Source organism: Mobula birostris, chromosome X (genome assembly GCF_030028105.1).
Source record: "Mobula birostris isolate sMobBir1 chromosome X, sMobBir1.hap1, whole genome shotgun sequence".
Lineage (NCBI taxonomy): Eukaryota > Metazoa > Chordata > Chondrichthyes > Myliobatiformes > Myliobatidae > Mobula > Mobula birostris.
Window position 1 is genome coordinate 70,315,393 of NC_092402.1, and position 27,580 is coordinate 70,342,972.

General features: G+C 43.4%; 1 protein-coding gene across 9 annotated transcripts in view; it reads right to left on the reverse strand.

Moving 5' to 3' along the window:
• Window positions 1–27,580, reverse strand: part of LOC140191907 (STE20/SPS1-related proline-alanine-rich protein kinase-like) — a 124,415-nt gene that overhangs the window by 8,809 nt on the left and 88,026 nt on the right. For 6 of the 9 annotated variants that reach the window (XM_072249758.1, XM_072249763.1, XM_072249757.1 and 3 more), the window contains 11 exons: window positions 24,351–24,406; window positions 19,282–19,391; window positions 14,870–14,971; window positions 14,158–14,291; window positions 13,186–13,234; window positions 12,243–12,308; window positions 11,468–11,536; window positions 8,471–8,593; window positions 5,149–5,216; window positions 2,723–2,775; window positions 2,257–2,325 (listed from right to left, as the gene is read on the reverse strand). In XM_072249758.1, the coding sequence (XP_072105859.1) occupies window positions 2,257–2,325; window positions 2,723–2,775; window positions 5,149–5,216; window positions 8,471–8,593; window positions 11,468–11,536; window positions 12,243–12,308; window positions 13,186–13,234; window positions 14,158–14,291; window positions 14,870–14,971; window positions 19,282–19,391; window positions 24,351–24,406 (899 nt within the window). The remainder of the gene's footprint in view (window positions 1–2,256; window positions 2,326–2,722; window positions 2,776–5,148; window positions 5,217–8,470; window positions 8,594–11,467; window positions 11,537–12,242; window positions 12,309–13,185; window positions 13,235–14,157; window positions 14,292–14,869; window positions 14,972–19,281; window positions 19,392–24,350; window positions 24,407–27,580) is intronic. The other 3 variants (XM_072249762.1, XM_072249765.1, XM_072249766.1) reach the window with 3 other exon arrangements.

Below are 27,580 nucleotides of genomic sequence, written 5' to 3' on the forward strand. Positions count from 1 at the left end.
ACAAGCTCTCCTCTACAATCACTCTGAGCACCGGTGCCCCACAAGGCTGTGTACTCAGCCCCCTGCTGTACTCACTGTACACCCATGATTGTGTAGCCAAGTTTCCATCAAACTCAATATATAAGTTTGCTGATGACACCACAATTGTAGGCCGTATCTCGGGTAATGATGAGTTTGAGTACAGAGGGGAAATTAAGAACCTGGTGGCATGGTGCAAAGACAATAACCTATCCCTCAACATCAGCAAGATGAAGGAATTGGTTGTTGACTTCAGAAGGAGTAGCGGACCGCACGACCCAATTTACATCGGTGGTGCGCAAGTGGAACAGGTCAAGAGCTTTAAGTTCCTCGGGGTCAATATCACAAATGACCTGACTTGGTCCAACCAAGCAGAGTCCACTGCCAAGAAGGCCCACCAGCGCCTTTACTTCCTGAGGAAGCTTAAGAAATTTGGCCTGTCCCCGAAAACCCTCACTAATTTTTATAGATGCACCGTAGAAAGCATTCTTCTAGGGTGCATCACAACCTGGTATGGAAGTTGTCCTGTCCAAGACCGGAAGAAGCTGCAGAAGATCGTGAACACGGCGCAGCACATCACACAAACCAATCTTCCGTCCTTGGACTCACTTTACACCGCACGCTGTCGGAGCAGTGCTGCCAGGATAATCAAGGACACGACCCACCCAGCCAACACACCTTTCGTCCCTCTTCCTTCCGGGAGAAGGCTCAGGAGCTTGAGGACTCGTACGGCCAGATTTGGGAACAGCTTCTTTCCAACTGTGATAAGACTGCTGAACGGATCCTGACCCGGATCTGGGCCGTACCCTCCAAATATTCGGACCTGCCTCTTGGTGTTTTTTGCACAACCTTACTTTCCCTTTTCTATTTATGATTTATAATTTAAATTTTTACTATTTACTATCGATTTGTACTCCAGGGAGCACGAAGCGCAGAATCAAATAGCGCTGTGATGATTGTACGTTCTAATATCAATTGTTTGGCAACAATAAAGTATATAGTAGGGTTGCCATGCAATTTCAGCTGAGAGTCCATCAATCACACCACTGTGGATCTGGAGCCACAATCCAGACAGATTAGCAAAAATGGCAACTTTCCCTCCCTACAGGGCCTTTGTAGAAGCCCTCAAATTATCTGGTCTGCTGGCTTTATGGATACTATTACTGAATGGCAGTTTCTTTACCCAGATTATATAAAGAACAATTTACATTTCCTTCCATTGTCCCTCCCCACTAATCGCCCTCCTGGCACTAGTCCCTGCAAGTGGGATAAGTACTACACCCACCCATTCACCGCCTCCCTCACCACCATTCAGGGCCACAAATTGTCCTTCCAAGTGAGGCAACACTTCACCCACAAGTCTGTTGGGGTCATCTACTGTATCCAGTGCTCCCAGTACAGCCTCCTCCACATCAGTGAAACCTGACATAAGTTGGGGGCTGCTTAGTAGAGCACTTTTACTCCATCTGAAACAGGCAGGATTTCTCGTAGGCCAATCATTTTAATTCCTCTGCCCATTCCTATTCCAACATGTTGGTGTCTATGGCCTCTTCTACTGCCACGGAGGCCACATGTAGGCTGGAGGAGCAACTGTCTGGGTAGCCTCCAACCTTCCTTTTTTTCCCCCATTTTCTAAGCCCCAAGCAGGTACCCCCCTCACCCCTTCTCCTTCCCTACCCCTTCTCCTTCCCTACCCATTTCATCTCTCTGGTGTCCCTCCTCCTTCACCTTCTTCCAGGTCCTCTGATCTCTCCCATCAGATTGCTGCTTCTTCAACCCATTACCTCGTCCACCCATATCACTTCCCAGCTTCTTACTTCATCCCTCCGCCTCACCCACTATTAGGCTTCACTTATCACCTGCCAGCTTGTACTCCTTCCCCTTGTCCCCACTTTCTTATTCTGGCTTCTATCCTCTTCCTTTCCAAATGATGAAGGGTCTCAGCTAGAAATATTGACTGTTTATTCCCTTCCATAGATGCTGCCTGACCTGTTAAGTTCCTCCAGCATTGTGTGTGTGTTCCTTAAGATCTCCAGCCTTTGCAGAAACTCTGGTGTTTATCAAACTGCTGGGGTGGGATCTCAGCTCATTGCTTCTGAATTACCAATCCTCTGGATTATCCATTCAACTCAACTGGTCCAAGTGAGAATCCGATGAATATCATTGAGGTGCTGACACTAACATTACCCCGGCCATAACATTCAGCTGCAAGTTAAATATGTTGAAGTTCGGACTTACCAACCATCATGTCAAACTTGTCCACTAAGCCTGCAGAAACGAGCTCCTGAGAAACACCAACTGCAGAGTCTACAAGGACAGACATTTGAAATCAGTTCTAGCATAAACAATCCTGTGTTAATTAGCTTCTGCCCAGTAACACAAATCAGGACAACAGCAGTCTGAAGTCAAAGCATAACCACCACTGGATTTTCTCTTTTGGTGCATTAGACATCAAGGTCAAGGATACTTCCAGTTCTTCTACATTTACCACAAGCTTTTCCTCTGTTCCTCTCCATATTAGTCTGATACTTTCTGCAGTCCCAGTTAGCCACCCCATCAATAACCAAGACAATGCACAGCTGATTTGGGTTAGTGTGGGCAGAGGGAGACACTGTTCTAAAATTGGCTGCTAATCAGCACTGAATTTTGATCCAGTTCTCCAGCAGTTAATTACTAATTTAGTAAATAACACAGTGGGACTTACCCCTCCCTGGAGTGAACTCAAATCTGATGTCATTCAATTCTCTTCGTAAATTCCTGTGCAAACAGTTAACACAGAAGCTATGACACAGCACGTGGAGTAACCAATCCAGCAAAATTTTTTAGCACAGCCTTCACTTCAGATATTATACATTTGAAAATCCTCCCCTTTTCCCAGTTCCCTGAATGGTGTCTTTCACGCTTGCATAAACATTAGCCCACTCAGAGAGGACTGTGTCATCCTGCCCTTCACATGCACCATCAGTATTGTTCCATGGGACCAACTCTCACTCTGGATGACCAGCAGCAGCCACCTTGTTAATCTGCTTTAATGGAAGAGATGCTCTCATCTCATTACACAAGCCTCTTGCGTATGCTGCTGTGGGCATGGGGCCACCAAATAACAGTTCCTCCATTGCAACCGCATGTTCTGAAGGTGGCCGGGGGCCGTGTGTGCAGTGGGAAACAAAAGCAACACACATCAAAGTTGCTGGTGAACACCAGGCAGCATCTCTAGGAAGAGGCACAGGCAGTTTCAGCCCGAGACCCTTCGTCAGGATTAACTGAAAGAAGAGGTAGTTAGAGATTTGAAAGTGGGAGGGGGAGGGGGAGATCCAAAATGATAGGAGAAGACAGGAAGGGGAGGGATGGACCTAAGGACGAAGGAGATGTCTTCCTTTTTTAAAGAAAGGGGCTTCCCTTCCTCCATCAACTCTGCTCTCAAATGCATCTCTCCCATTTCACGCACTTCTACTCTCACCCCATCCTCCCGCCACCCCACTAGGGATAGGGCTCCCCTTGTCCTCACCTACCACCCCACCAGCCTCTGGATCCAACATATAATTCTCCATTTCTGCTTTCTGCAGGGATCACTTCCCACGCGACTCCCTTGTCCATTCATTCTCCCCACCGATCTCCCTCCCGGCACTTATCCTTGTAAGCGGAACAAGTGCCCTTACACTTCCTGCCTCACTACCATTCAGGGCCCCAGACAGTCCTTCCAGGTGAGGCGACACTTCACCTGTGAGTCGGCTGGGGTGATATACTGTGTCCAGTGCTCCCGATGTGGCCTTCTATATATTGGCAAGACCCAATAGACAATAGGTGCAGGAGTAGGCCATTTGGCCCTTTGAGCCAGCACCACCATTCACTGTGATCATGATTGATCATCCACAATCAGTATCCAGTTCCTGCCTTATCCCCATAACCTTTGATTCCACTATCTTTAAGAGCTCTATCCATCTCTTTTTTGAAAGCATCCAGAGACTTGCCCTCCACAGCCTTCTGGGGCAGAGCATTCCATATATCCACCACTCTCTGGGTGAAAAAGTTTTTCCTCAACTCCGTTCTAAATGGCCTACCCCAAATTCTTAAACTGTGGCCTCTGGTTCTGGACTCGCCCATCAGCAGGAACATGCTTCCTGCCTGCAGCATGTCCAATCCCTTAATAATCTTATATGTTTCAATAACATCCCCTCTCAGCCTTCTAAATTCCAGAGTATACAAGCCCAGTCGCTCCAATCTTTCGACAGTCTTTCTTCCCACCATCCCGGGAATTAACCTTGTGAACCTACGCTGCCCTCCCTCAATAGCAAGAATGTCCTTCCTCAAATTCGGAAACCAAAACCGCACACAGTACTCCAGGTGTGGTCTCACCAGGGCCCTGTACAGCTGCAGAAGGACCTCTTTGCTCTTGTACTCAATTTTCCTTGTTATGAAGGCCAGCATGCCATTAGCTTTCTTCACAGCCTGCTGTACTCGCATGTTTGCTTTCAGTGACTGATGTACAAGAACACCTAGATGTCGTTGTACTTCCCCTTTTCCTAACTTGACTCCATTTAGATAATAATCTGCCTTCCTGTTCTTACCACCAAAGTGGATAACCTCACATTTATCCACATTAAACTGCATCTGACCCGACGCAGACTGGAAGACCGTTTCGCTGAATGTCTACGCTCTGTCCGCCAGCGAAAGCAGGATCTCCCGGTGGCCACACATTTTAATTCCACGTCCGATTCCCATTCTGATATGTCTATCCACAGCCTCCTCTACTGTAAAGATGAAGCCACACTCAGGTTGGAGGAACAGTACCTTATATTCCATCTGGGTAGCTTCCAACCTGATGGCATGAACAGTGACTTCTCTAATTTCTGTTAATGCCCCACCTCCCCTTCTTACCCCATCCCTTATCTTTTATTTTTTCTTCTCCCTCTCCCTTTTTACCCCCTATCTCTTTTTTCTCCCTACAACTCCTCTCACTATAACTCCTTGCCTGCTCTCCATCTTCCTCTGGGCTCCCCTCCCCCTTTCTTTCTCCCTAGGCTTCCCATCCCGTGATCCTCTCCCTTCTCCAGCCTTGTATCCCTTTTGCCAATCAACTTTCTTTTGAATTGTCCCCAAAACATTGAGCAAAGGCAGAATAGTGCTTACCTCAGTCGCAGGACCAGATGGATTGAACCATCCTGGTTAGCTAGATGTGATGGACTTCCTGACTGTTCCTGGCAAAAACAAAATGATGAATGTTAATTCAAATCTTCTGCCCTAACCTTATTCTTGAATATTGCCAAATTTACTGCAATACTACTTGGTCTTTGAACTACAGCACGAGAGGTTCTTGACACACTATAGATGACCTCCATAAAATGATCAATGCTGAAATATTTTATCTATTCCTCTTTAAACTGTCTAATCAACAAAATATTAATTATGGTTAATATACATTGAAATAGAAATGGCTATTTTTAGTAAAATATCTAAAACAAGCAGGTGTCTTGTCCCAGGCCATAGCAAATTCCAACAAAAGTTTGGAGAGAACATCAACAAGACATTTAGTCATACAGTAAATTCACAGACCTTGGCCTTTCAACTGAACTGATTACCAAAACAGGAGCTGGTCCTATTTGGAAAAACAGATATTAAAATACACAGGTAGGACTGTATCAAATGCTTGATGAAAGCTCAACATACCCTGGGGATGATATTCATTTTTGTGAAGTTACCAATCCTTGTGGCAAGGTCTGGACAGTAAATTTGCCACTTACAATTAAAGCTCCACGAGGCACATCTACTGGAATGATGGACTGCATTTGCAAGCTAATTCTGATCAGTTTCTTGATAACACAGGAACTTTAGCATGAAATCAAACCAAGTGAACATGCGACAATTTGGTTTTGAATGCTGCAAGCAGAAAAAGCTTGGGGTTGTCTAGAGATGCTGATCTATGACTGGTATCGAGGAATTAAGCGGTGTTTAAACTATAACACTCAACCAGGGACTATAGTACACAGCTGGGAGTGAAGTCTAACTGTCCAGAGGGAAGTATAATCCATCGACTCTTAATAATAATAATAATAATGGAATGTTTAAATATGGCTGTGTATTAGAAAGAAAACTTCAGATTGCATGATAGCAAATAATGCCACTGCAGTCATATTTTGTCCTTTCCATCTCATTTCTGTCACATGTTGACATGCAGAGTTTTGATCTATTACAAAGTTCTGAATATAATGCAGTCTGACACACTATGTTGTGTACAAATTCATATTCAAAACCCTATTCACCACTGTTTAGCAACACTATGACCACTTTGACCACCATGCACTAAAATGGGTTTTGTTTTATTTCTAATTTTATTTGCTTGTAAAAATTGTGGATGATTTTTGATTAATTCATATTTCTCTTGTGAATGTGGCTCATATGATACTGTGTGCCTGTGATGCTGCTGTACGTTTTTCGTTGCACCTGTGTACACATGTACTTATGCAGGTAACAATAAATTCCACTTTGACTTTGACAATGTAATCACTTGGCAAAATGTTGTTCCTGAGAAGGAATAAATAAACATCAAAAGGATGGTCCCAATAGCTGGATATTAGGGTAATTTGTTGACATAAGTTTTCGACGTGCCCAGAGGAAAGGAATCACATGACCTCCAATGTGATCACATTTAATGCTAACACGAGGAATTCTGCAGATGCTAATATTTTATATAAGAGCTTATTGGTTGTAAAGTGACCACTTCTGGCATTCAGAAGTGACCAGTGAAGAATAAGAAGAAATTGTGATTGGGTTTAGATTTTCATTTCACACGCTGGATAAGAAATGCTCCAACATTCTGAATTTGTGAGGTTTTACAAAGACCAAACCACAAGTTTTATATTTTCAAGACATGTCGTTTTCACAGTTATAAAATGTGGCACTGTACCTTGACATGGAGCTGATACTTTGGTAGAAGACTAAAGCAGAGAAGGTGCAGTGGAGGCTAACCAGAAGAAGCATCACAGGGAGATTGGAGAAGCTGGCATTATTGATCTTGAATGTTTTGTTTTTGTTTTTATTTTTATTTTAATTTTTATTTAGAGATACAGAACAGTAAAGGCCCTTCTGGCCCAACAAGCCTGCACTGTCCGATTACACTCATTTGACCAATTAACCTCCTAACCCATACATCTTTAGGATATGGGAGGAAACCAGAGCTCCCAGAGGAAACCCATGCGATCACAGGGAGAATGTACAAATTCCTTACAGGCAGTGGCAAGAATCGAACCCTGATCAGTGATCGCTGGCACTGTAACAGTGTGATACTAGCTGCTGATCTGGTGCTCAAATCCTTTTTTAAAGAACTGGTGAACCTAATAGCCTTCTCCTGTGCCCTAACATGCTATGCATCCAGACTAATCTCTTTTGAAATTTTTTTTTGGAAAGCAAGCATCTGCGTGCATCAACATCAGTCCCAGTTGTGATACATCTGCAGGCAAACAGCTTAATGTTACCCAAAAGATAGTGGCGTGGTGAGAAAGAACTTCGTCTGAAGTTTGTGTCACTCGAGAAATGCGACTGCTTATTGCCAGGGGCAAGAAGGAGCCGAATCCCGTCAAAGCAATTCACACAAAGTGCTGGAGGGAACTCAGCAAGTTAGGAATGAAGGCTGATTTATACTTCTGCATAGTAGCCTACGCAAGTGGGCTACGCCGTTGTGAGCATTTATACTTGTGTGTTGGTGTGTCTACGTCGCTCTGCAATTCACCACCAAAACGCTAGTTGGCAGTGGGGTTTCGATGCCACTGTGTTGAGTGTCTTCGTGTTAAAACTCAACATGAAGAAACTCAAACTTTAAACAATGGCGACTGAAACTGAAGGAGGGTGAATTTTCTGTGCTCGTCCGGTCACTGAGAGACATGGACGAGGAAATGAATATCAAATATTTTTGGATGTCGGCAGGTAGATTTGATGATTTGGTTCATCGTCTCCAACTACTTATTTCGCATCAGTGTACGCACAGTTACTCAGAGACTGGCAATCACCATTCGAGTTTTAGCTTCAGGTGGAAGTCAACAGGCTGTAGCAGCTAGCTACAAACAGGCGTCAAGCACAGGGTCCTCCATAATTTTGGAGGTCTGTAAAGCTTTATGGAAAGCATTGCAGCCAGAGTTCCTTCCCTGCCCTTCAGTCGCCCAATGGGAAGCTATTGCAGCGTAGGAGGGCATGCGATGCTACCATGCGGACCAATCACAGTTGTTGTGGTCTGCGTCACCGCAATGTGTAGTTACGTTTTTGGGGAGGTGCTCGTCAGGGTACGGCGTAGGGTATGAGGCTGCGCTGTACCTACGGCATCGATTTGACGCAGAAGTATAAATTGGCCTTAAACAGGCGACGTTTCAGGCCGAGACACCCAAGTGCTGAGTCCTTCCAGCATTTTGTGTGTGTTGCTCAGGATTTCCAACAGAACCTCATGTTTATCAAATGCACTCACAGTTTTCTGATAGGCCGCAGGTTTTGATTCATCATATGCATCGCCTGATTCATCATCACTCCACTCCCAGCCTCCATCTTCTGTTTTGTATAAGTGCCCACTGGATCCCTGGATGCATCTCGTCTACAGTCAATCACAATGCAAATTAAAGGTTAATTATCAGCATTTTCAGGTATTTTGCTGGCAGTTCTCTTCCCACCATCCGAAGGCACTGACTTTTGCTCGGGTCCAGCCCCAATTGGCTGACCAAGCAACCATTCTTTGTGAGCCCAGACAGCATCTCTCACCCACAGCATCAACAGCTTAACATTGTCTCACTGCTTGTGGACATGTCCCTTGCTAAATAATTCAGTTATTTACTGTTGATCCACAAGCTTGGTCAACCACAAATGTATAGTGGAGTGGACTCAATGGGCTGAATGGCCTAATTCTGCTCCTCTGTCTTATGGTCTAAGCTCTATTAGTGTGCATACGTTTTCTGTAACTCATCTTTCCCCCACGCAGTGCAGCAAACAGGGAACTTGCTCTTAGCCATCAGTCGTTGGACAGACCCATCAGAAAAGTGCAGGAAAAAAGTAGCAATACTAAAGGGCAAGTCAATGGAGCTTGGGATGTGGGTAATTTGAACTCTGTCCTCTTGTCAATATTTCTACCCTTCATCTTACATCTGCTTTCCTACTCTAAATAATTAGCGAGCATCTTGTGATTCAGTAACTCGTCATCTTTACCACTACTAAGATTAGGTTAAAGATAATCCTTTCCTGATGAAGCTCGGACGACTGGACTAGAGATGAAATATGGTTGAGAAGATCTTCATCTTGTTTCTAATCAACTCTAAAGAGTGGTCTTGTGATAAATACACAGTACATCCAGCAGGAATGAGGGAAGTGGAACTCCATGCCGTTGTTACATGTTATTGACAAACATTCCTTTTAAAAAATTCACTATTGTTAGGTAAGCAATTCAAGCCAGAAATTAGCACACAGCAAGACCTACAAATAGCAATGCAATGAGTCACCAGTTAACCTGTGCTGGTGGCAAAAAACCAGGGCATCTGCATCTCCCACTGCAACTGGATCCTTGATTTCCTCATCAGGAGACCATAGTCTATGCCGGTTGGAACTAACATTCCTCCTCACTGACAATCAACACTGACGCACCTCAAGGATGTGTGCTTAGCCCACTGCTCTACTCTCGCTACACCCACAACTGTGTGGCTAGGCGCAGCTCAAACACCATCTATAAATTTGCTGATGATACAGATATTGTTGGCAGAATTTCAGATGGTGATGGGGAGGCGTACAGGAGTGAGACAGATCAGCTGATTGAATGGTGTTGTAACAACAATCTTGCACTCAACATCAGTAAGACCAAGGAATTGATTGTGGACTTCAGGAAGAGGAAGTTGAGGAAACACACACCAGTCCTCATCAAAGGACTAGCAGTGGAAAGGTCAAGCAGTTTCAAGTTCCCGGGTGTCATCATCTATGAAGATCTATCCTGGGCCCAATGTACTGATTGATGCAATTACAAAGAAGGCTATATTTCATCAGGAGTTTGAGGAGACTTGGTATGTCACCAAAGACTCACAAATTTCTACAGATGTACCATGGAAAGTATTCTGACTGGTTGAATTACTGTCTGGTATGGAGGGGCCACTGCACAGGATTGAAAAGAGCTGCAGAAAGTTGTAAACTCAGCCAGCTCCATCATGGGCACCAGCCTCCCCAGCATCAAGAACATCTTCAAAAAGCAATACCTCAAAAAGTTGGCAACCATAATTAAGACAGAATTAGGCCACTCGGCCCATTGAGTCTACTCTGTCATTCCATCATGGCTGATTTATTATCCTTCTCAACCCCATTCTCCTGCCTTCTCCCTGTAACATTTGATGCCCTGACTAATCAAGAACCTATCAATCTCTGCTTTAAATATACTCAATAACTTAGCCTCCACAGCCATCCATGGCAATGAATTCCACAGATTCACCACCCTCTGGCTAAAGAAATTCCTTTTCATATCTGTTATAAATGGACATTCCTCTATTCCGAGGCTGTCGACTGGTCCTACACTCACCCACTATAGGAAACATCCTCTCCACATCCATTCTGTCTGGACCTTTCAGTATCCAATAGATTTCAATGAGATACCACCTCTCTCCACCCTCTCCCCCCCCCCACTCAACTCCAGTGAGCACAGGCCCAGGACCACCTAATGCTCCTCATACATTAACCCTTTCATTCCCAGAATCATTCTCACAAAGCTCCTCTGGACCCCCCCAATTTCAGCACATCTTTTCTTAGATAAGGAGCTCAAAACTGCTCACAATGCTCCAAGTGCGGGTCTGGCACCCCCATCAGCCAGAGCATGCTCTGTCTCATTGCTACCATCAAAGAGGTGGTACGGGACCCTGAAGACAGACAGACAGACAGACAGAGACACACACACACAGTGCTTTAGGAACAGCTTCTTCCTCTCCCCCATCAGGCTTGTGAACGGACATTGAACCCATATACACTACCCCACTTTATTTTCGCTCTTTTTGCACTACTTATTAAATTTAATTTTTAAAAATATATAATTGTAATTTAGTATTTTTATTATGTATTGCAATGTACTGCTGCCGCAAAACAACAAATTTCATGATATATGCCTGCGTTATTAAACCCGATTCTGATTCTGGTGTGGGAGGAATGGATGTTGTTCTAAAGAACCTTTGCGTCTTTGTTTTTCAATAGCGCTGGTTAAGATTTTTCTTTAAACACCCGCCTGAACAGTGTGGTAGGGAACAGCTGAACCACTCATTTGAATGAGGCACTTCTGATCGTGCAGCATTGGTTTAGGGGATGTGCTGAGATTCTGCACCCACAGCCTTTTGACTTGGAGCAGAGTGTGTTAAGTGGCACTGCACTGTGCTTTGGGTCCAGGCAAATTGTTGCTAAAATTTGCCATGCCTCCGCTGGACACAATTCTCTAACGCTTTCGGAAAATACAGACCTTTTTGTTAGTCTCTGGCTCGTTCACAGACTTTGGCATCGTGCCAGTAGCTTGCACTGTGTTGTCAGCCTGCAAGAAGATAGAAGAATTCTATTTGCGCCGGTGTATAGAGTTGAAAAGGTACGGATCAATGCGTCCCTCTAGGCAGCCCACAGTGTGTCTCTATGAGTGCAATATCTAGATCCCTCCTCCTCTTCCTCTTTATATGCCATTTGTTTGCACCTTGGCCCAAACATGGTGGATCTTTAGTTCTGGTTTAATGTCTCAAAATACTGCCATTTTTACTTCAACTCTGGGAAACACAAGCTGCTGTTTAAATGAAGCTGAAAGGTAAACCATTAGCCTGCCTTTGCCAGTTGTAGACATTTTCCTGTGGGATTTTTGTGTGTCACAGGTGACTAGGTACATAGTAAGGCTTGATGCACAAATGATTACACAATTAAATTACACCACCAGCTTTGTCTGTCTCCATTAGATTCCACTGAAACAGTTTTTTTTATGAGGCATCAAGCAGTTCTTTAATTTTCTACTCCAACCAAAAGCAATTTACTTTGGTATTATGACACCACACACAGCCATTGCAAGCAACTGCTTTCAAAGTTTCCATCACCTCTTTATAGTACTTTACTCAGTATGTTGTGTAAACTATTGCTGTCCCAGCATTGCTCAGTTGAGGCAGGTTAACCAAACTTGAAGGTAGAGATTTTCAGAGACCAGAGTGCATTGTAAATCTTTTTCCTTGAACTCTCCTGCATTACTGACAAACAGTCCTTACCTTTGTGTCCTTCTGTCCTCCACTTAGTGAATGGCCCAACAACTTCTCCATCAGATAATCTTTACTCTGAAACAAGAGAATGAGTTTTGTATAAATCCACAGCTATAGGGTTTTGTAGTTTTATTTAAAAAAAAAAGCAGCAAATCAAACATGAATCCAGCGGGAGCAGGGAGAGGAAAGTGAATCTTTGCCAGGCATGGATGTTTGAATAGGACGGTCTCTGAGTCTGTAGGCCTACTTAAGAAAAGCAGCATAGTCTGCCTGTGTAAAACGTACTGAGCTGCTCATGTGAGATCCCAGCTTTAATTCAGCCTCTGCTCATCTCATCCTGATGTATCCTCAGTACCTTAGCAGAAGTGGTGAAGAATAGTGAATTTTGTCAGCCCACTGATCCCATATTTCTACTGGGAAAAAAAAAATCACCTCCAAAGGGTTAGTTAAAGCCCACTATGATCTAGGATTGGGATGAACATGTTTATCAGAGCAAGGGCTTAACACTTGGAACGTGGTGCTTGAAAAGGAGGTTCCCAAATGGAATTGAATCAGTAATTGGGCAACAAAAATTACAGGACTAAGGAGAAAGGGCAGGGGAATAGGATTGGCTGCATTGCTTTTGTAGAGAGCCAAGACTGACTTAAAGGGCCAGATTGCCACCTCCGATTATGATTGAGGACTTGAATCACCAAGGCATACAAGGCTATGGGCCAAGTGCTGGGAGATGGGATTAATATGGATGGGCGCCCACTGGCCAAATGGCCTGTTTGCATGCTGCATGACGACAATTCTATGACTATGTAAAGACTATGTTGCAGAGAGGTGCATGAAAGCAGTGGTCTGGAATTCCATCTCGCGTGCAAATAACTGGCGTGGGCTCCACCGTTAAAACATACTCTCGCCGAGGCCCATGCCACTAGTGGGTAATTTATTTTCCTCTCTCATTTACCTTTGATTTCTGAAAGAATTTGTGCTTCAGCAGCTCTGCTGCAGTGGGCCTGAAAAATAGAGTTTACAGAGTGAGTTGGGCAAGTTGAAAGCGGGGGGAGAGGGGTTGAGGCATCACTTGCCATGTTGGGGTGCACCAGCTTGGCCAGAGCGATGAGACAGAAACAGGCAACTTTCACAGATCAGCATCACGTCAGAAGAGAAACTCTTCGCTCATTCTACCCATTACAGCTAGTCTTGACAGTTGCCTCTTTCCTTTACTGCCTCCTGAGCCCTTGTCTCGGTTTTTTCCTGGTGGAGGGAATCAGCTGCCAGCCTTTTGTGCTCTGTAGCCACACGGCTGTACAGGAGCAATCAGTTACATTGAAATGAAAACTGGACACCGATCGTCCATGCAGCGGAAGCCCAAACAGTGGCATCACTTAAACATTGGCAGGACATTGCTGTTCACGCATCGGATGTGCTCTGTCCAACAAGTAGTTGCTCTCTCCCACTCCCACCCATTCTCAGCCAGAATGTTGGTACTTGGCACACTTCCAATTTGTTATCTGTACTTCATTGGCACAGCACTTGGTACACCAAGCTGTTTTGCCATAGATGGTTATTACTGGTCTGTGACCACTGTTCCCACCTTGCCATGGGTTCCCAAGGGTTCTCAAGACTTGTAACTCCCAGCTATAACTGGAAGACTCATTATTTTATTTCAGAGAGAGTAAGAATGTGCACATTCTATCCTGTGTAATGTTAAAGCTTTTGGCCACTTCACTTGTGATCAACAGGAACAGTGCTGCTCTCTGGAGCTGTAATTTGGCCCTCTCATTGAAGGCGATGCTGACCTTTATTGGCCTCAGCAACAAACCTATCCAACCAGATCAGTCAGTGTCAGGTTTCCACCTGACTAGTGCCCAGGGCTGTGTTAACCTGACCCACTTTCCTATTGCATGCGGGCTATGAATGACCTTGGTGCACACACCTCTTTGCAGGGTCTTTTTGAAGGCACAGGGCTATCAGTTTACGGAAGGATTTGCCATACTTCTTAACCATCTCCTTGTCCTCTACACCTGTCTCGAGAGTAGGGGGCTCATTCTGGAGAGTCACCATCAGAACCTAGAGATCAGTTAAAGGAGGCATTATTTGTAATATGCAGTGGGAGTGTCCTCCTACTGTAACCAAAACATCACTGTACTCAGAATATTCAAGAGGCCCACCAACTGCTGTTTTATTATTAAACTTGATTTTCAACTCTTAGCCTTTGATTCAGTTGTAGCAATTTTTAAAAAAAAAATCAGCTCCAATTTGACACTGAAATAAGCACAGTTCAAGTTCCAATGCAAATCAGTCAGAGGCTTAGAATATGAAGTCAAATGGTAATTATTTGTACTAATCTGAATTCTGAAGCATATTACTGGCTAATTGAACATTTTGTTTTTAGTTCCGAACAGGCAACTTAACATTTTGTTTCCCATTATGTGCTAATTAAATATTTAATTTAAAAGGTGCCAACAAAGTTTTGATGTTGATTTACGTTTCCCAGATAAGCCCTTGATCCTAGATTTGAGTTATTTTGTAATGAAAAAAGCATCTCATCTGACTGTGTCACTCACTCCTGGGTATCTATGATTCTCTTCAGATAATGCATTCCCAGACATCCAGCAATTTGAAAGCTATTAAAAGTTTACTCCCACCTTCATTGGCGGGTACTTGTGATACGGTGCCGTTCCGGTTGCCAGTTCAATTGCCGTTATTCCAAAACTCCAGATGTCTGCTTTGAAGTCATAACCTCTTACCTAGAATGGAAGTGAAATTCAAGAGTCATTCTGTAGCAACCGGTGGCATTGACCTCCCACATCATGAAGACCCTGGAGAGACTTGTTCTGGAGCTGCTCCAGCCTATGGTCAGGCCACAATTAGATCCCCTCCAGTTCGCCTACCAGCCCCGACTAGTTGAGGATGCCATCGTCTACCTGCTGAACCGTGCCTACGCCCACCTGGACAAGCCAGCGAGCACTGTGAGGGTCATGTTTTTTGACTTCTCCAGTGCGTTCAACACCATCCGCCCTGCTCTGCTGGGGGAGAAGCTGACAGCGATGCAGGTGGATGCTTCCCTGGTGTCATGAATTCTTGATTACCTGACTGGCAGACCACAGAACGTGTGCTTGCAACACTGTGTGTCTGACAGAGTGATCAGCAGCACTGGGGCTCCACAGGGGACTGTCTTGTCTCCCTTTCTCTTCACCATTTACACCTCGGACTTCAACAACTGCGCAGAGTCTTGTCATCTTCAGAAGTTTTCGGATGACTCTGCCATAGTTGGATGCATCAGCAAGGGAGAGGAGGCTGAGTACAGGTCTATGGTAGGAAACTTTGTCACATCATGTGAGCAGAATTATCTGCAGCTTAATGTGAAAAAGACTAAGGAGCTGGTGGTAGACCTGAGGAGAGCTAAGGTACCGGTGACCCCTGTTTCCATCCAGGGGGTCAGTGTGGACATGGTGGAGGATTACAAATACCTGGGGATACGAATTGACAATAAACTGGACTGGTCAAAGAACACTGAGGCTGTCTACAAGAAGGGTCAGAGTCATCTCTATTTCCTGAGGAGACTGAGGTCCTTTAACATCTGCCGGATGATGCTGAGGATGTTCTACGAGTCTGTGGCGGCCAGTGCTATCATGTTTGCTGTTGTGTGCTGGGGCAGCAGGCTGAGGGTAGCAGACACCAACAGAATCAACAAACTCATTCGTAAGGCCAGTGATGTAGTGGGGATGGAACTGGACTCTCTGACGGTGGTGTCTGAAAAGAGGATGCTGTCTAAGTTGCATGCCATCTTGGACAATGTCTCCCATCCACTGCATAATGTACTGGTTGGGCACAGGAGTACATTCAGCCAGAGACTCATTCCACCGAGATGCAGCACAGAGCGTCATAGGAAGTCATTCCTGCCTGTGGCCATCAAACTTTACAACTCCTCCCTTGGAGGGTCAGACACCCTGAGCCAATAGGCTGGTCCTGGACTTATTTCCTGGCACAATTTACATATTACTATTTAATTATTTATGGTTTTATTACTATTTATTATTATGGTGTAACTGTAATGAAAACCAGTTTCCCCTGGGATCAATAAAGTATGACTATGACTATGTAGCTGCAAGAGACTCGTGCAGTGTGCTCACTGCAATGGTGACACCTACTGGAAACACTTTACTGCAAGATAATCTGCAGAGATCAATTACAATTTATTTATTAAAGGCAAATACCGAATACCCTGGAAGACTGAAATAAAATTAAAATGCTAGAAACATGGCAGGTCTATCGAGAATTTCAGTTTAATGCCCTATGGCAGAAGCGCCCAGACAAAACCCATTGCAGAGCATTTCACAGATTACTGATTTTAGGGATTCAGTTTGGCACTTAAATGTAGCTTGTTTTCTAATCCACTCTTAACTGACACAAAGTAGATAATAACTGCACCACCACTTATTCTAAGATATAAAAAATAAAATGCAACAGTTCTTTCAGTGATGACTTACGAGATTAAGATGCAGCCCACTGTGAGTGCAGCTCTACACTCCATTCCATATTTTATTAATGCACCCAGCCCATTATGTAAAAATCCTTCCTCATGACTTAGACCATAAGACCATAAGATATAGGCCATTCAGCCCATTGAGTCTGCTCCACCATTCCATCATCGCTGATCAATTTTTCCTCTCAGCCCAATCCCCTGCTTTCTCTCCATATTCCTTCATGCCCTGACCAATCGAGAATCTATCAACCTTTGCCTTCAATATACATAAAGACTTGGCCTCCACAGCTGCCTGCAGCAACGAATTCCACAAATTCACCACTCTCTAGCTAAAGAAATTCCTCCTCATTTCCATTCTAAAAGGATGCCCCTCTAATCTGAGGCCGGGTCCTCTGGGCTTAGACTCTCCCACCATAGGAAGCATCCTCTTCACATCCACTCTATCAATCCACACCATTCGATAGGTTTCAATTAGGTCACTCCCCATTCTTCTGTATTCCAGCAAATACAGGCCCAGAGCCATCAAACACTCATATGATAAGCCATTCAATCCTGGAATCACTTTCATGAACCTCCTTTGAAGCCTCTCCAGTTTCAGCACATCCTTTCTAAGGGGCCCAGAACTGTTTACATACACCAAGTGAGGCCTCACCACTTGGACGTATCCATCCCATCCTTTTCACTGGATCCATCACATAAACACTGATCTTACAAGAGTCAGAGTAAAAGGCTGAGAGTTACCAAAATATCAGCTGTGTGGTTGGTACAAAGCACCAGACAGTAAGGCTAGGTACATAAAATAGCACAGTATGCATTTGAGCAGTTTAGGACATTAGTATATTGTGGGTACAGATTGCATTTATGGTACTACCAAGGCTCAGCCTCTATTCCCAGGATATAGTTATGACTGGCAAGAGAAGACTTCATTGCATCTAGGAACTGCCATTCCCTACCCACCCCCTGTTGGCTTGGAACACACAGCAGGCTTCCTTATCCTGAGGTAAACCAATTTGGTTGTTATGACATTCCAACAGCATCGTGGTCACTTTTATTGAGAGCAATAATTTAATTTTCCAGATTTTAAGGACTGAATTTATTATGGATTTGAAATTGATTTCTGGATCACTAGTCTGGCCCTTTGGATTACTGATCCATAATGTCACCACAGCACAACCATTACACGGTGCTGAAGTTGCTCTCCGAGGAATTGAACACAGAAGCCAGCCAACAGTGTGAGATCTGACAGAACGCTGCAGGTGGGACACAGTGATGTGAAATGCTGGCACACAGCTTCAGCAACCCGGGTTAGATCCTGGCCTCTGTATGGATTTAGTCTGTTCTCCCTGTTCATGGGAGAAAGTACTTTACAGGGAAATAGGTGACTGATGGAGTTTCTCTGAGGGCCCGTATAGACTCTTTCTCCATCATACAGAAAATATGAGAAATAAACTGAGACCCTGAATCCTTGTCCAGGTGAATATTAGATCCCTTAGCAATAATTTGGAATGAGAACAGGGCATTCTCTCCAGCTGGTATTTAACCCTCAAGCAAAGTCAACTGTCTAGTCATTATCCATCCTACCGTTTGTGGGAACTTGCTATGTTAAATTGGCAGTTGCACTTTTCACACAATGGCACTACACTTCAAAAAAAAAAGATTGAATTGATTGTTTTGGCACATCACATTGTCATAAAAGTTGTGGTAAAAAAAAAATGAATCTGTTTGCTTTCTTTAGTACAATCTGCTTTTCAGCATTTGTGAATGAGAATAGTAGGTTCCCCGTAGTGTAGCAGTTAGAGCAATGCTATTGCAGCTCAGGGGATCAGATTTAGGAGTTCAATCCTGGCATTCTGTATATTCTCCCCATGGAATGCTTGGGTTTCCTCCAGGTGCTCTTGTTTCCTCCCACAGTCCAAAGGTGTACCCGTTAGTAGGTTAAATGGGCATTGGAAGTTGTCCCGTGTTTAGGTTAGGGTTAAATTGGGGGTTGCTGGGTAGTGTGGTTCAAAGGGCCGGAAGGGGCTACTCTGCACTGTATCTCTAAACACACAAATAAATAAATGGGTATCGTGCCCTCAGCATCAAGCACTTTCAAATGTCACATATACAGCATAAAGTTCCCTTTGCTCTCCCCCAAAAAGTAAACCTTGATCTAGATAAAGAAGAGCACTATTCATGTATTTTGGGCACTTCTTGGATCAATGTTCTTGTGGCCTCTGTGGCCGAGGTTTACAACCACTCAAAACTTGGTTCACAAATACAAAACTGTTACAGCTTTCAGCAGATATTCATTGTATGTGTTTTGGAGGTAAAGTGAGTGCCTATACTCACTGATACCCACCAGACCCCAGAATTATTGAGACCCCATTTTAATCTAGTTGCCTATCTAGGAACAAGAGAGATTTGAGCCAGGTCCCTCTTTTGCTCTCTTGGCATCATGGTTATGGTGTATGTAAAGACCCACCAATAAAGGCACGGTCAGCCAAAGTCTGGGCTCAGGTTTTCTGAAAGTGTGAAAGACACAAACCCGGCCCCACTTCAACAGAAGGTCGACTTGAAACCTTTAGTTACCTGTTCCATCACTTCTGGGGCCATCCAACACGGAGTTCCAACAAAGGTTTTACGTACTTTATTTCTGGTCATATCTCCACCAGCAGCCAGAAAGGCACTAACACCAAAATCTAGCAAAGGAAGAAGTCAATTGTTACACAGTTTCATTAAAAACTTTACTGATGCTGTGGGCATGGGAGCTCAGTGTAGGATGATGGCTGTAATTGTAGTCTCAGACAATGCATGGTACAATGAGCCTGCTGACAGCTGCTCACTTCCTCCTCCATATTTCATATCTGGTCCACCTATGATGAGAGGTTTGATATTAAAGATTACATTTATTGCAGTGACAATATGAAGTTTTATTTAATTATCTCAGGAGTCACAAAAACTGTATACTGAACTTTGTGCAGTACAAACTTCATTTAGAGCTCTGCTTTCTGTACCCTAATGCACAGGTTCATTCCCAAGCACACAGGGAGGACAAACCAGGGTAGGACACATGCATGGTAAACGGTAGGGCACTGAGGAGTGCGGTAGAACAGAGGGATCTGGGAATACAGATCCATTATTCCTTGAAAGTGGCATCACAGGTCGACAGGGTCATAGAGAAAACATTTGGCACATTGGCCTTTACAATTCAAAATATTAAGTACAAGAACTTGGATGTACGTTGAAGTGGTATAAGATGTTGGTGAGGCCTAATATAGAATACTGTGTGCAGTTCTGGTCACCTACCCACAGGAAAGATATCGATAAGACTGGAAGAGTACAGAGAAGATTTACAGGGAAGTTGCCAGGATTTGAGGACCTGAGTTATAGGGTAAAGTTGAATAGGTTAAGACCTTATTCCCTGGAGTGTAGAAAAGTGAGGGGAGATTTGATGGAAGAATACAAAATTATGAGGGGTATAGCTAGGGTAAGTGCAAGCAGGCTTTTTCCACTAAGGTTGGGTGAGACTAGAACTAGAGGTCACAGGTTAAGGGTGAAAGGTGAAGTATTTAAGGGGAACCTGAGTGGGAACTTCTTCACTCAAAGAGTGGTGTGAGTGTGGAATGAACTGCCAGTGGAAATGGGGGATGCAATTTTTTTTTAACATCCAAGCTCCAGGTGCTTTATTTAGACAACACACACATATATACAATTGAGTAAGAGTAAAACTGGGTACAAGCCAGAAAAATACCACAAGTACTTAATGCAGCAAACTTATGATGATTAAATTGCACATTCATAAGAAATTAGGAATATATGAAGCTAGATTTACAGTACATGCAAAATATCCAAAATTATACAGAACACGAGTAAGAAAAGTTTTAAAGTATGCGAGAAGATTAATATCATGTAAGCATTCATTAAATTACCGAGGTTGGTCAAGCACTATTACCGGATAATCAGGAATAAGCTTTTACATAATATTAACACAAAGTATTGCTCAGATAGCTTTCTCCTTTCTGAACTAAGACAAAACTTACAGACAATGATTGGGAATGAACCTGTGCATTAGGGTACAGGAAGCAAAGCTCTGAATGAAGTTTGTACTGCACAAAGTTCAATATACATTTTTTGTGACTCCTGAGATAATTAAACTTCATATTGTCACTGCAATAAATGTAATCTTTAATATCAAGCTTTTCATCATAGGTAGATGCAATTTTGATTGCAACATTTCAGAGAAGTTCGGTCATGTACATGGATGGGAGGGATATGGAGGGCTATGATCCAGATGTGGGTCAATGAAACGAGGCAGAGTAACAGTTCAGCAAAGACTAGATGGGCTGAAGGGCCTGTTTCTGTGCTGTAGTGCTCCATGACTATACTGGTTCCTGATCCAGCATCACCTCAACTTTAAATGTCACATCCTTCCATTCAGACCCCATAATGGCTTCTTCCCATTCTATGTCCATAACCTGTTTCAGCCTTACTACTATGAGTTTTTCATACCCAACTCCTAATCAATCTCCATCTACCTTTACCATGCCACATTGCCTTCACTCCCTGGGTTCTAAGCTCTGGAAGTTCCTCCTTAAATCACTCCAACTCTTTTTTTCAGGTTTTTTTCAACTCTTTTTTTTCCAACTCTTCCCCCCCGCCCCCAAAAGTACTTCAGGTTGTATACTGTATACATTCTCTGATAATAAACAAAACCATTTGAACTATGTTAAAGATGCTACAAAAATTAAAGTATTGCTTCACAAGCTCAGTCTCCAAGGCTCCATTTATGTGATAACTTTGTGTGTCTTCCATTCCCTAAATACAAACCCCATTTCCAGAAAAGTTGGGATATTTTCCAAAATGCAATAAAAACAAAAATCTGTGATGTTAATTCACGTGAACCTTTATTTAATTGACAAAAGTACAAAGAAAAGATTTTCAATAGTTTTACTGACCAATTTAATTGTATTTTGTAAACATACACAAATTTAGAATTTGATGGCTGCAACACACTCAACAAAAGTTGGGACAGAGTTAAAATAAGATTGAAAAGTGCACAGAATATTCAAGTATCAGTTCAAAAGGAACATTTCTCAACGCAAGATTGCAGAGAATTTAGGTCTTTCAACATCTACTGTACATAATATTGTGAAAAGATTCAGAGAATTCAGAGACATCTCAGTGCGTAAAGGGCAAGGTCGGAAACCACTGTTGAATGCGCGTGATCTTCGAGTCCTCAGGCGGCACTGCCTAAGAAACCGTCATGCTACTGTGACAATTATAGCCACCTGGGCTCGGGAGTACTTCGGAAAACCATTGTCACTCAACACAGTCCGTCGCTGCATCCAGAAATGCAACTTGAAACTGTATTACGCAAGGAGGAAGCCATACATCAACTCTATGCAGAAATGCTGGCGAGTTCTCTGGGCCCGAGCTCATCTCAGATGGACCGAAAGACTGTGGAGCCGTGTGCTGTGGTCAGATGAGTCCACATTTCAGCTAGTTTTCAGAAAAAACGGGCGTCGAGTTCTCCGTGCCAAAGATGAAAACGACCATCCAGATTGTTATCAGTGAAAGGTGCAAAAGCCAGCATCAGTGATGGTATGGGGATGCATCAGTGCCCACGGCATGGGTGAGTTACATGTATGTGAAGGTACCATTGACTCTGAGGCGTATATTAGGATTTTAGAGAGACATATGTTGCCATCAAGGCGACGTCTCTTCCCGGGACGTCCATGCTTATTTCAGCAGGACAATGCCAGACCACATTCTGCACGAGCTACAACAGCGTGGCTTTGTAGACACAGAGTGCGTGCGCTTGACTGGCCTGCTGCCAGTCCAGATCTATCTCCTATTGAAAATGTATGGCGCATCATGAAGAGGAGAATCAGACAACTGAGACCACGGACTGTTGAGCAGCTGAAGTCTTTTATCAAGCCAGAATGGACAAAATTTCCAATTGCAAATCTACTACAATTAGTATCCTCAGTTCCAAAACGATTAAAAAGTGTTATTAAAAGGAAAGGTGATGTAACACAATGGTAAACATGCCTCTGTCCCAACTTTTGTTGAGTGTGTTGCAGCCATCAAATTCTAAATTTGTGTATGTTTACAAAATACAATTAAGTTGGTCAGTAAAACTATTGAAAATCTTTTCTTTGTACTTTTGTCAGTTAAGTAAAGATTCACATGAATTAACATATCACAGATTTTTGTTTTTATTGCATTTTGGAAAATATCCCAACTTTTCTGGAAATGGGGTTTGTAGAATGCTTCTTCCCCTCTGCCATCCCATTGAACCCCTGAACACTACCTTACTTTTTAGATACACTGTATATATTATTTGTTTTTGCATGATTTTTAATCTATTCAGTATACATATACTATAATTGATTCACTTATTTTTCTTCTTCTTCTATATTATGCATTGCATTGAACTGCTGCTGCTAAGTTAACAAATTTCACGACATAAGCTGGTGATAATAAACCTGATTCTGATTCTGAAATATTGATTCTTGCTGGAATAGAATTCAGTTGTCAATGAGCACACAGTGGTGCCACTGAAAGTCAGCAGTCTGTCCTTACTACTCCTATCCCTACCCAAGCCAGCATGGTTTCTGAATAGTGATCAGAAGGGAGACCTTCAGTATCTTCAACTATGTCCCCCTTGATCAAGACAAGGGGCAAATCATTTGTAGAAATCTCTTCTCAGAGTGGTGCATCTCTGGAATTCTTTGTTCCAGAGATTTGTGGAAACTGGATTATTAGATGTCTTTAAAGTGGAGATAGATATATTATTAAAGGATTGGGAAATTGAGGGCTAAAGGGATCTGGCAGAAAAGGAGGAGATGAAGCTCCAGCCATGATCAGCCATGATCACAATGAATAGTGGGGCAGGCTTGATGTGCCAAGGGCCTGATTCCTGCTCCTGTCATCTTGTATTCTTATCCAACTGATCAATTATTGATCTCCTGGCAGCAACCAGCGAACACAGCTCAAAGCAGGGATAGAATCAGAGTTTTTGTTGGTTCTGATGTCTCAGTTGTTCATTGAATAAACACACTGAGTGAAGGGGCTGTGGAGATAGTTACTTCTGCTTTCATTCCTCATACAGTGCCCACAATGGCACATGGGCGTGAACGCAAGAATCTTCTTCCTTCACACTTCATGATTTTACTCTGAGCCTTACTCCAATAGTAAGCATGGCTTTGTACAGTGTTGGAAAGAGGCAACAGCAAATTGGCAACTCATTTGCATTTCATTTCCTTCTATGGAAATAAAAATGGACAAAGATATGAAGTGACTTTTTACATATTTTACACTATCGTGCACACAAAATGCTCCCCAAAGCTCTGAAAATATATACACTGACTGCTTTAACCTTTCAGTTTAATTACTGAGATTAGATTATAGAGTGACTGTGATTTCACCAAAAGGATATAGCCAGCATAGAATCAATCATCACAGCACTGAAACCACTGTGACCTTTCAGTTCTGTGTCACTCTTACTCACTTTGCCTAGAGGTCAATATTGGAGATGCTCTAACATTAAAAATAATCAATTTGGTTCATTGTTTTAATAATTTGCAAGCAAAATACATTAAGAAAATTGTTTTGAGTGATCTTATAATGACAAGATTAGCATCTGCTACACCTACCTGCAATTTGTATAGATCCATCATCGCCAAGTAGAATATTACCAGCTTTGACATCCCTGAAACAGTACAGACATTAAAAGATTGATAAGATTGCTGTTGAATCCTCAGACCTTACATCTTTTTTTCTTTGTGTACTGACTCAGATCACCCTTTCCTCGCTTGTTGCTGCTGATGGATGATTGAACTGGTTGTGCAAATCAAATTTTAATCCCAGTCAAAGAACTGAGCCATTTATGGTTAAATTGTTCTCTCTAGATCAACGGGTTCTTGAGACTAGCAGCACAAGAATCTAGGCTGACATTCACGTATAGCATCCAGGAGATGCTGCACTTTATCTTCAGATGAGAGGTAAACCGAGGGCCCATCTGTCCTCCCAAGTAAAGTAGGTAAATTATGCCTGGGTTCCTGATCAATGTGATAAGCAATTTGTGATGTGTAAGAAGGTATTCACTCATGACTAGGGTTAGTGCCTTTTGTGTACTTCATGTTATATTTCTCACAAGAGGCCATTCAGCCCATTGAATCTATGCCAGATCTCAGAGCAATCCCATTAATCTATTTATTTCCCTGAACCTTATTTTCTTTCAATTACATGCATATTAGTTACCCCCTGGTTCTCCACCTCCCCCCCCCCAAAAAACTACATGATGGAGTAAATTTACAGAAGGCGATTACCTACCACCCTTAGGGTAGGAAGAAAACAGAAGAACCCAGGGAGATCAAAATAGTTGCATGGAAAATGTGCAAACTCCTTACAGAGGTTGGGATGGAATCCTGGTGCCTGAAGCTGTGGAACTAATTTCTCTGCAGGAGAAACTAGATGGTACTTCAAGAAGAGGATTATACAAACACCCTATGAACCTGCTCTGCCATTTAATAAGATCACTGATGATCTGATTGAAAATTCAACTCCACACTCTATGGAAAGAATCATTCCCCCAAGAACCTTTTGCCTCCTTGCCTATCAAAAGCCAGATGAAGATGAACAAGGTAACCAAGAGCGACATCTTTAAGATGGGTTGCGGAGCAACTTCTTTCATTTAAGTCTTTTTTTTTCCAGATGTGTGTTTCTGCTACTGTTGGAGCCAGTTATCTGCGTTGTGACAGTGTGTTTTTGGGCCAATCGGGTGATCTGGTGCTTTGCTGTCTCCGAGAGGGTACCACAAGTCTGGGATCAAAGGGTGCAGCATGATGGCCAGGAAGCCAAGAGATGGGGTGTGAGCCCATGATCGACTCCATCCCTCGCCGATTAAAGTGCCAAGGTAGATTGAAGTTGTCGAGGCGGGTGCAGAGGGCAAGTGACTGTTCAGCGCCATCTACCAAACTCTCGCTTGCTGCTGCCGGAGGAAGGAGTCTGCGTGCGATAGTCTCTTCTCTCCTGAGGGAAGGTCCTTGTTTGAAAGATCTCTCTCTCTCTCGATGCTGTTGGAGGATGGTGCCAGAGCAAGGTTTAATCAACACTGTTTGAGAATTCTGGACTCTAATTTGTGTTTATAATGTGTTTCTAGTTTCTGATTGCTCCTTTTTTTTGTACTAGCTTGGGTGATTTTTGAATCGGAGCAGTTTGCAGATAATGAACACTGAAATGAACTGAAATAAGCCTTCTGATTTTGTGATTTATATGCGCTTTTGCTTGTTTTTTTGTTGCCATATGCGCGATTTTTTTGCGCGCATGCGTGTGTGTGTGTGTGTATTGATTTTTAAAAAATATATAAATGGGTTCCATGGTTCCTTTTTGTTTCATGATAGTCTGTGGGGAAGACAAATCTCAGGGTTGGATTCTACATACACACTTTGATAATAAATGCATTTTAAACTTTTTGAAGAATCTGCCTATCTTCTCCTTGAAAACATTTAAAGACTGCTTCCAGCACCCTTTGAGAAAGTGAGGTCCAATTTACCTTACCTCTATCAGAGATAGATTGTATAAAATCCCACCTTCCAGCTATATTGGACCCTTTCCAGTTTGGCTGCCGCTCAAACTGGTCCAGTCATGATGCCATAGCTTCAGCCTTCCACTCCGTTCTGTCCCACCTAGAAAACAAACCCTCATACGTCGGGATGTTGTTCATCGACTTCAGCTTGGCATTTACCATGATCATCCCTGACAGGCTGGTAGGTATTGGGACTCAGCACCCCTCTCTGTAACTGGATCTTGGCCTTCTTGACGGAGAGACGCCAGTCAGTCTGAGCTGGCAGCAACATCTCAAGCTCCATCACGTTGAACACTGATGCCCCCTCCCCCCCAGGGTTGTGTTCACCCTGCTGACTCACAACTGCTCTGCCAGATCCAACTCAAACCACATCATCAAGTTCACTGATGGTACAACAGTGGTTGGCCCCATCAGCAACAATGATGAGTCAGCAGACAGAGAGGAGGTAGAGAGGCTTGTCAAATGGTATGAGGACAACAACCTGAGTCTCAACGTGGAGAAGACAAAAGAGATGATTGTGGACTTCAGGAAGGCACAGGTCGGTCACTCTCCATTGAACATCAATGGCTCTGGCGTGGAGAGAGTGAAGAGCACCAAGTTCCTTGGTGTGCATATAATGGATTACCTAACCTGGACCCACAACACCTCCTCGCTAGTCAAGAAAGCACAACAGCAGCATCTACACTTTCAGAGAAGACTGAGGCGTGCAAGACTCCCTGTCCCCATTCTAACAACTTTCTACAGGTCTACCATTGAGAGTATCCAGTCTGGCTGCATCACTGTGCGGTACGGAAGCTGCAAGGCATCGGACTGCGACACCCTACAGAGGACAGTAAAAACCACCGACAGGATCATCAGGGTCTCCCTCCCCCACTATTGGTGATATTTACTGGAAGTGCTGTATGTGAAGGGCCCAAAGCATTGTCGAAGATCCCTACCACCCATCCCACAATCTCTTTGACTCACGGCCGTCAGAAAGGAGGTATAAGAGCATCAGGACTAGGATTGTCAGACTGAGTAACAGGTTCTTCCCTCAGGCTGAGATTAATTAATATCCTGCCACCACTGAGGTCTCGTCACAAGGTCAATGTGCTATTGACTGTACTGTTTGCCTGTTCTGTGCTTGACTACATGCATTTTGCATTTTATTTAATTAACTTATTTATAGTATAATATTTTGGTTTATGTGCTGTGTGTGATGTGTTGTGTGGGTACTCTGTGGTCCAGAGGAACATTATTTTGTTTGGTTGTATATATGTACAGTTAGCTGATAATAAATCTGAACTTGAGATGGGT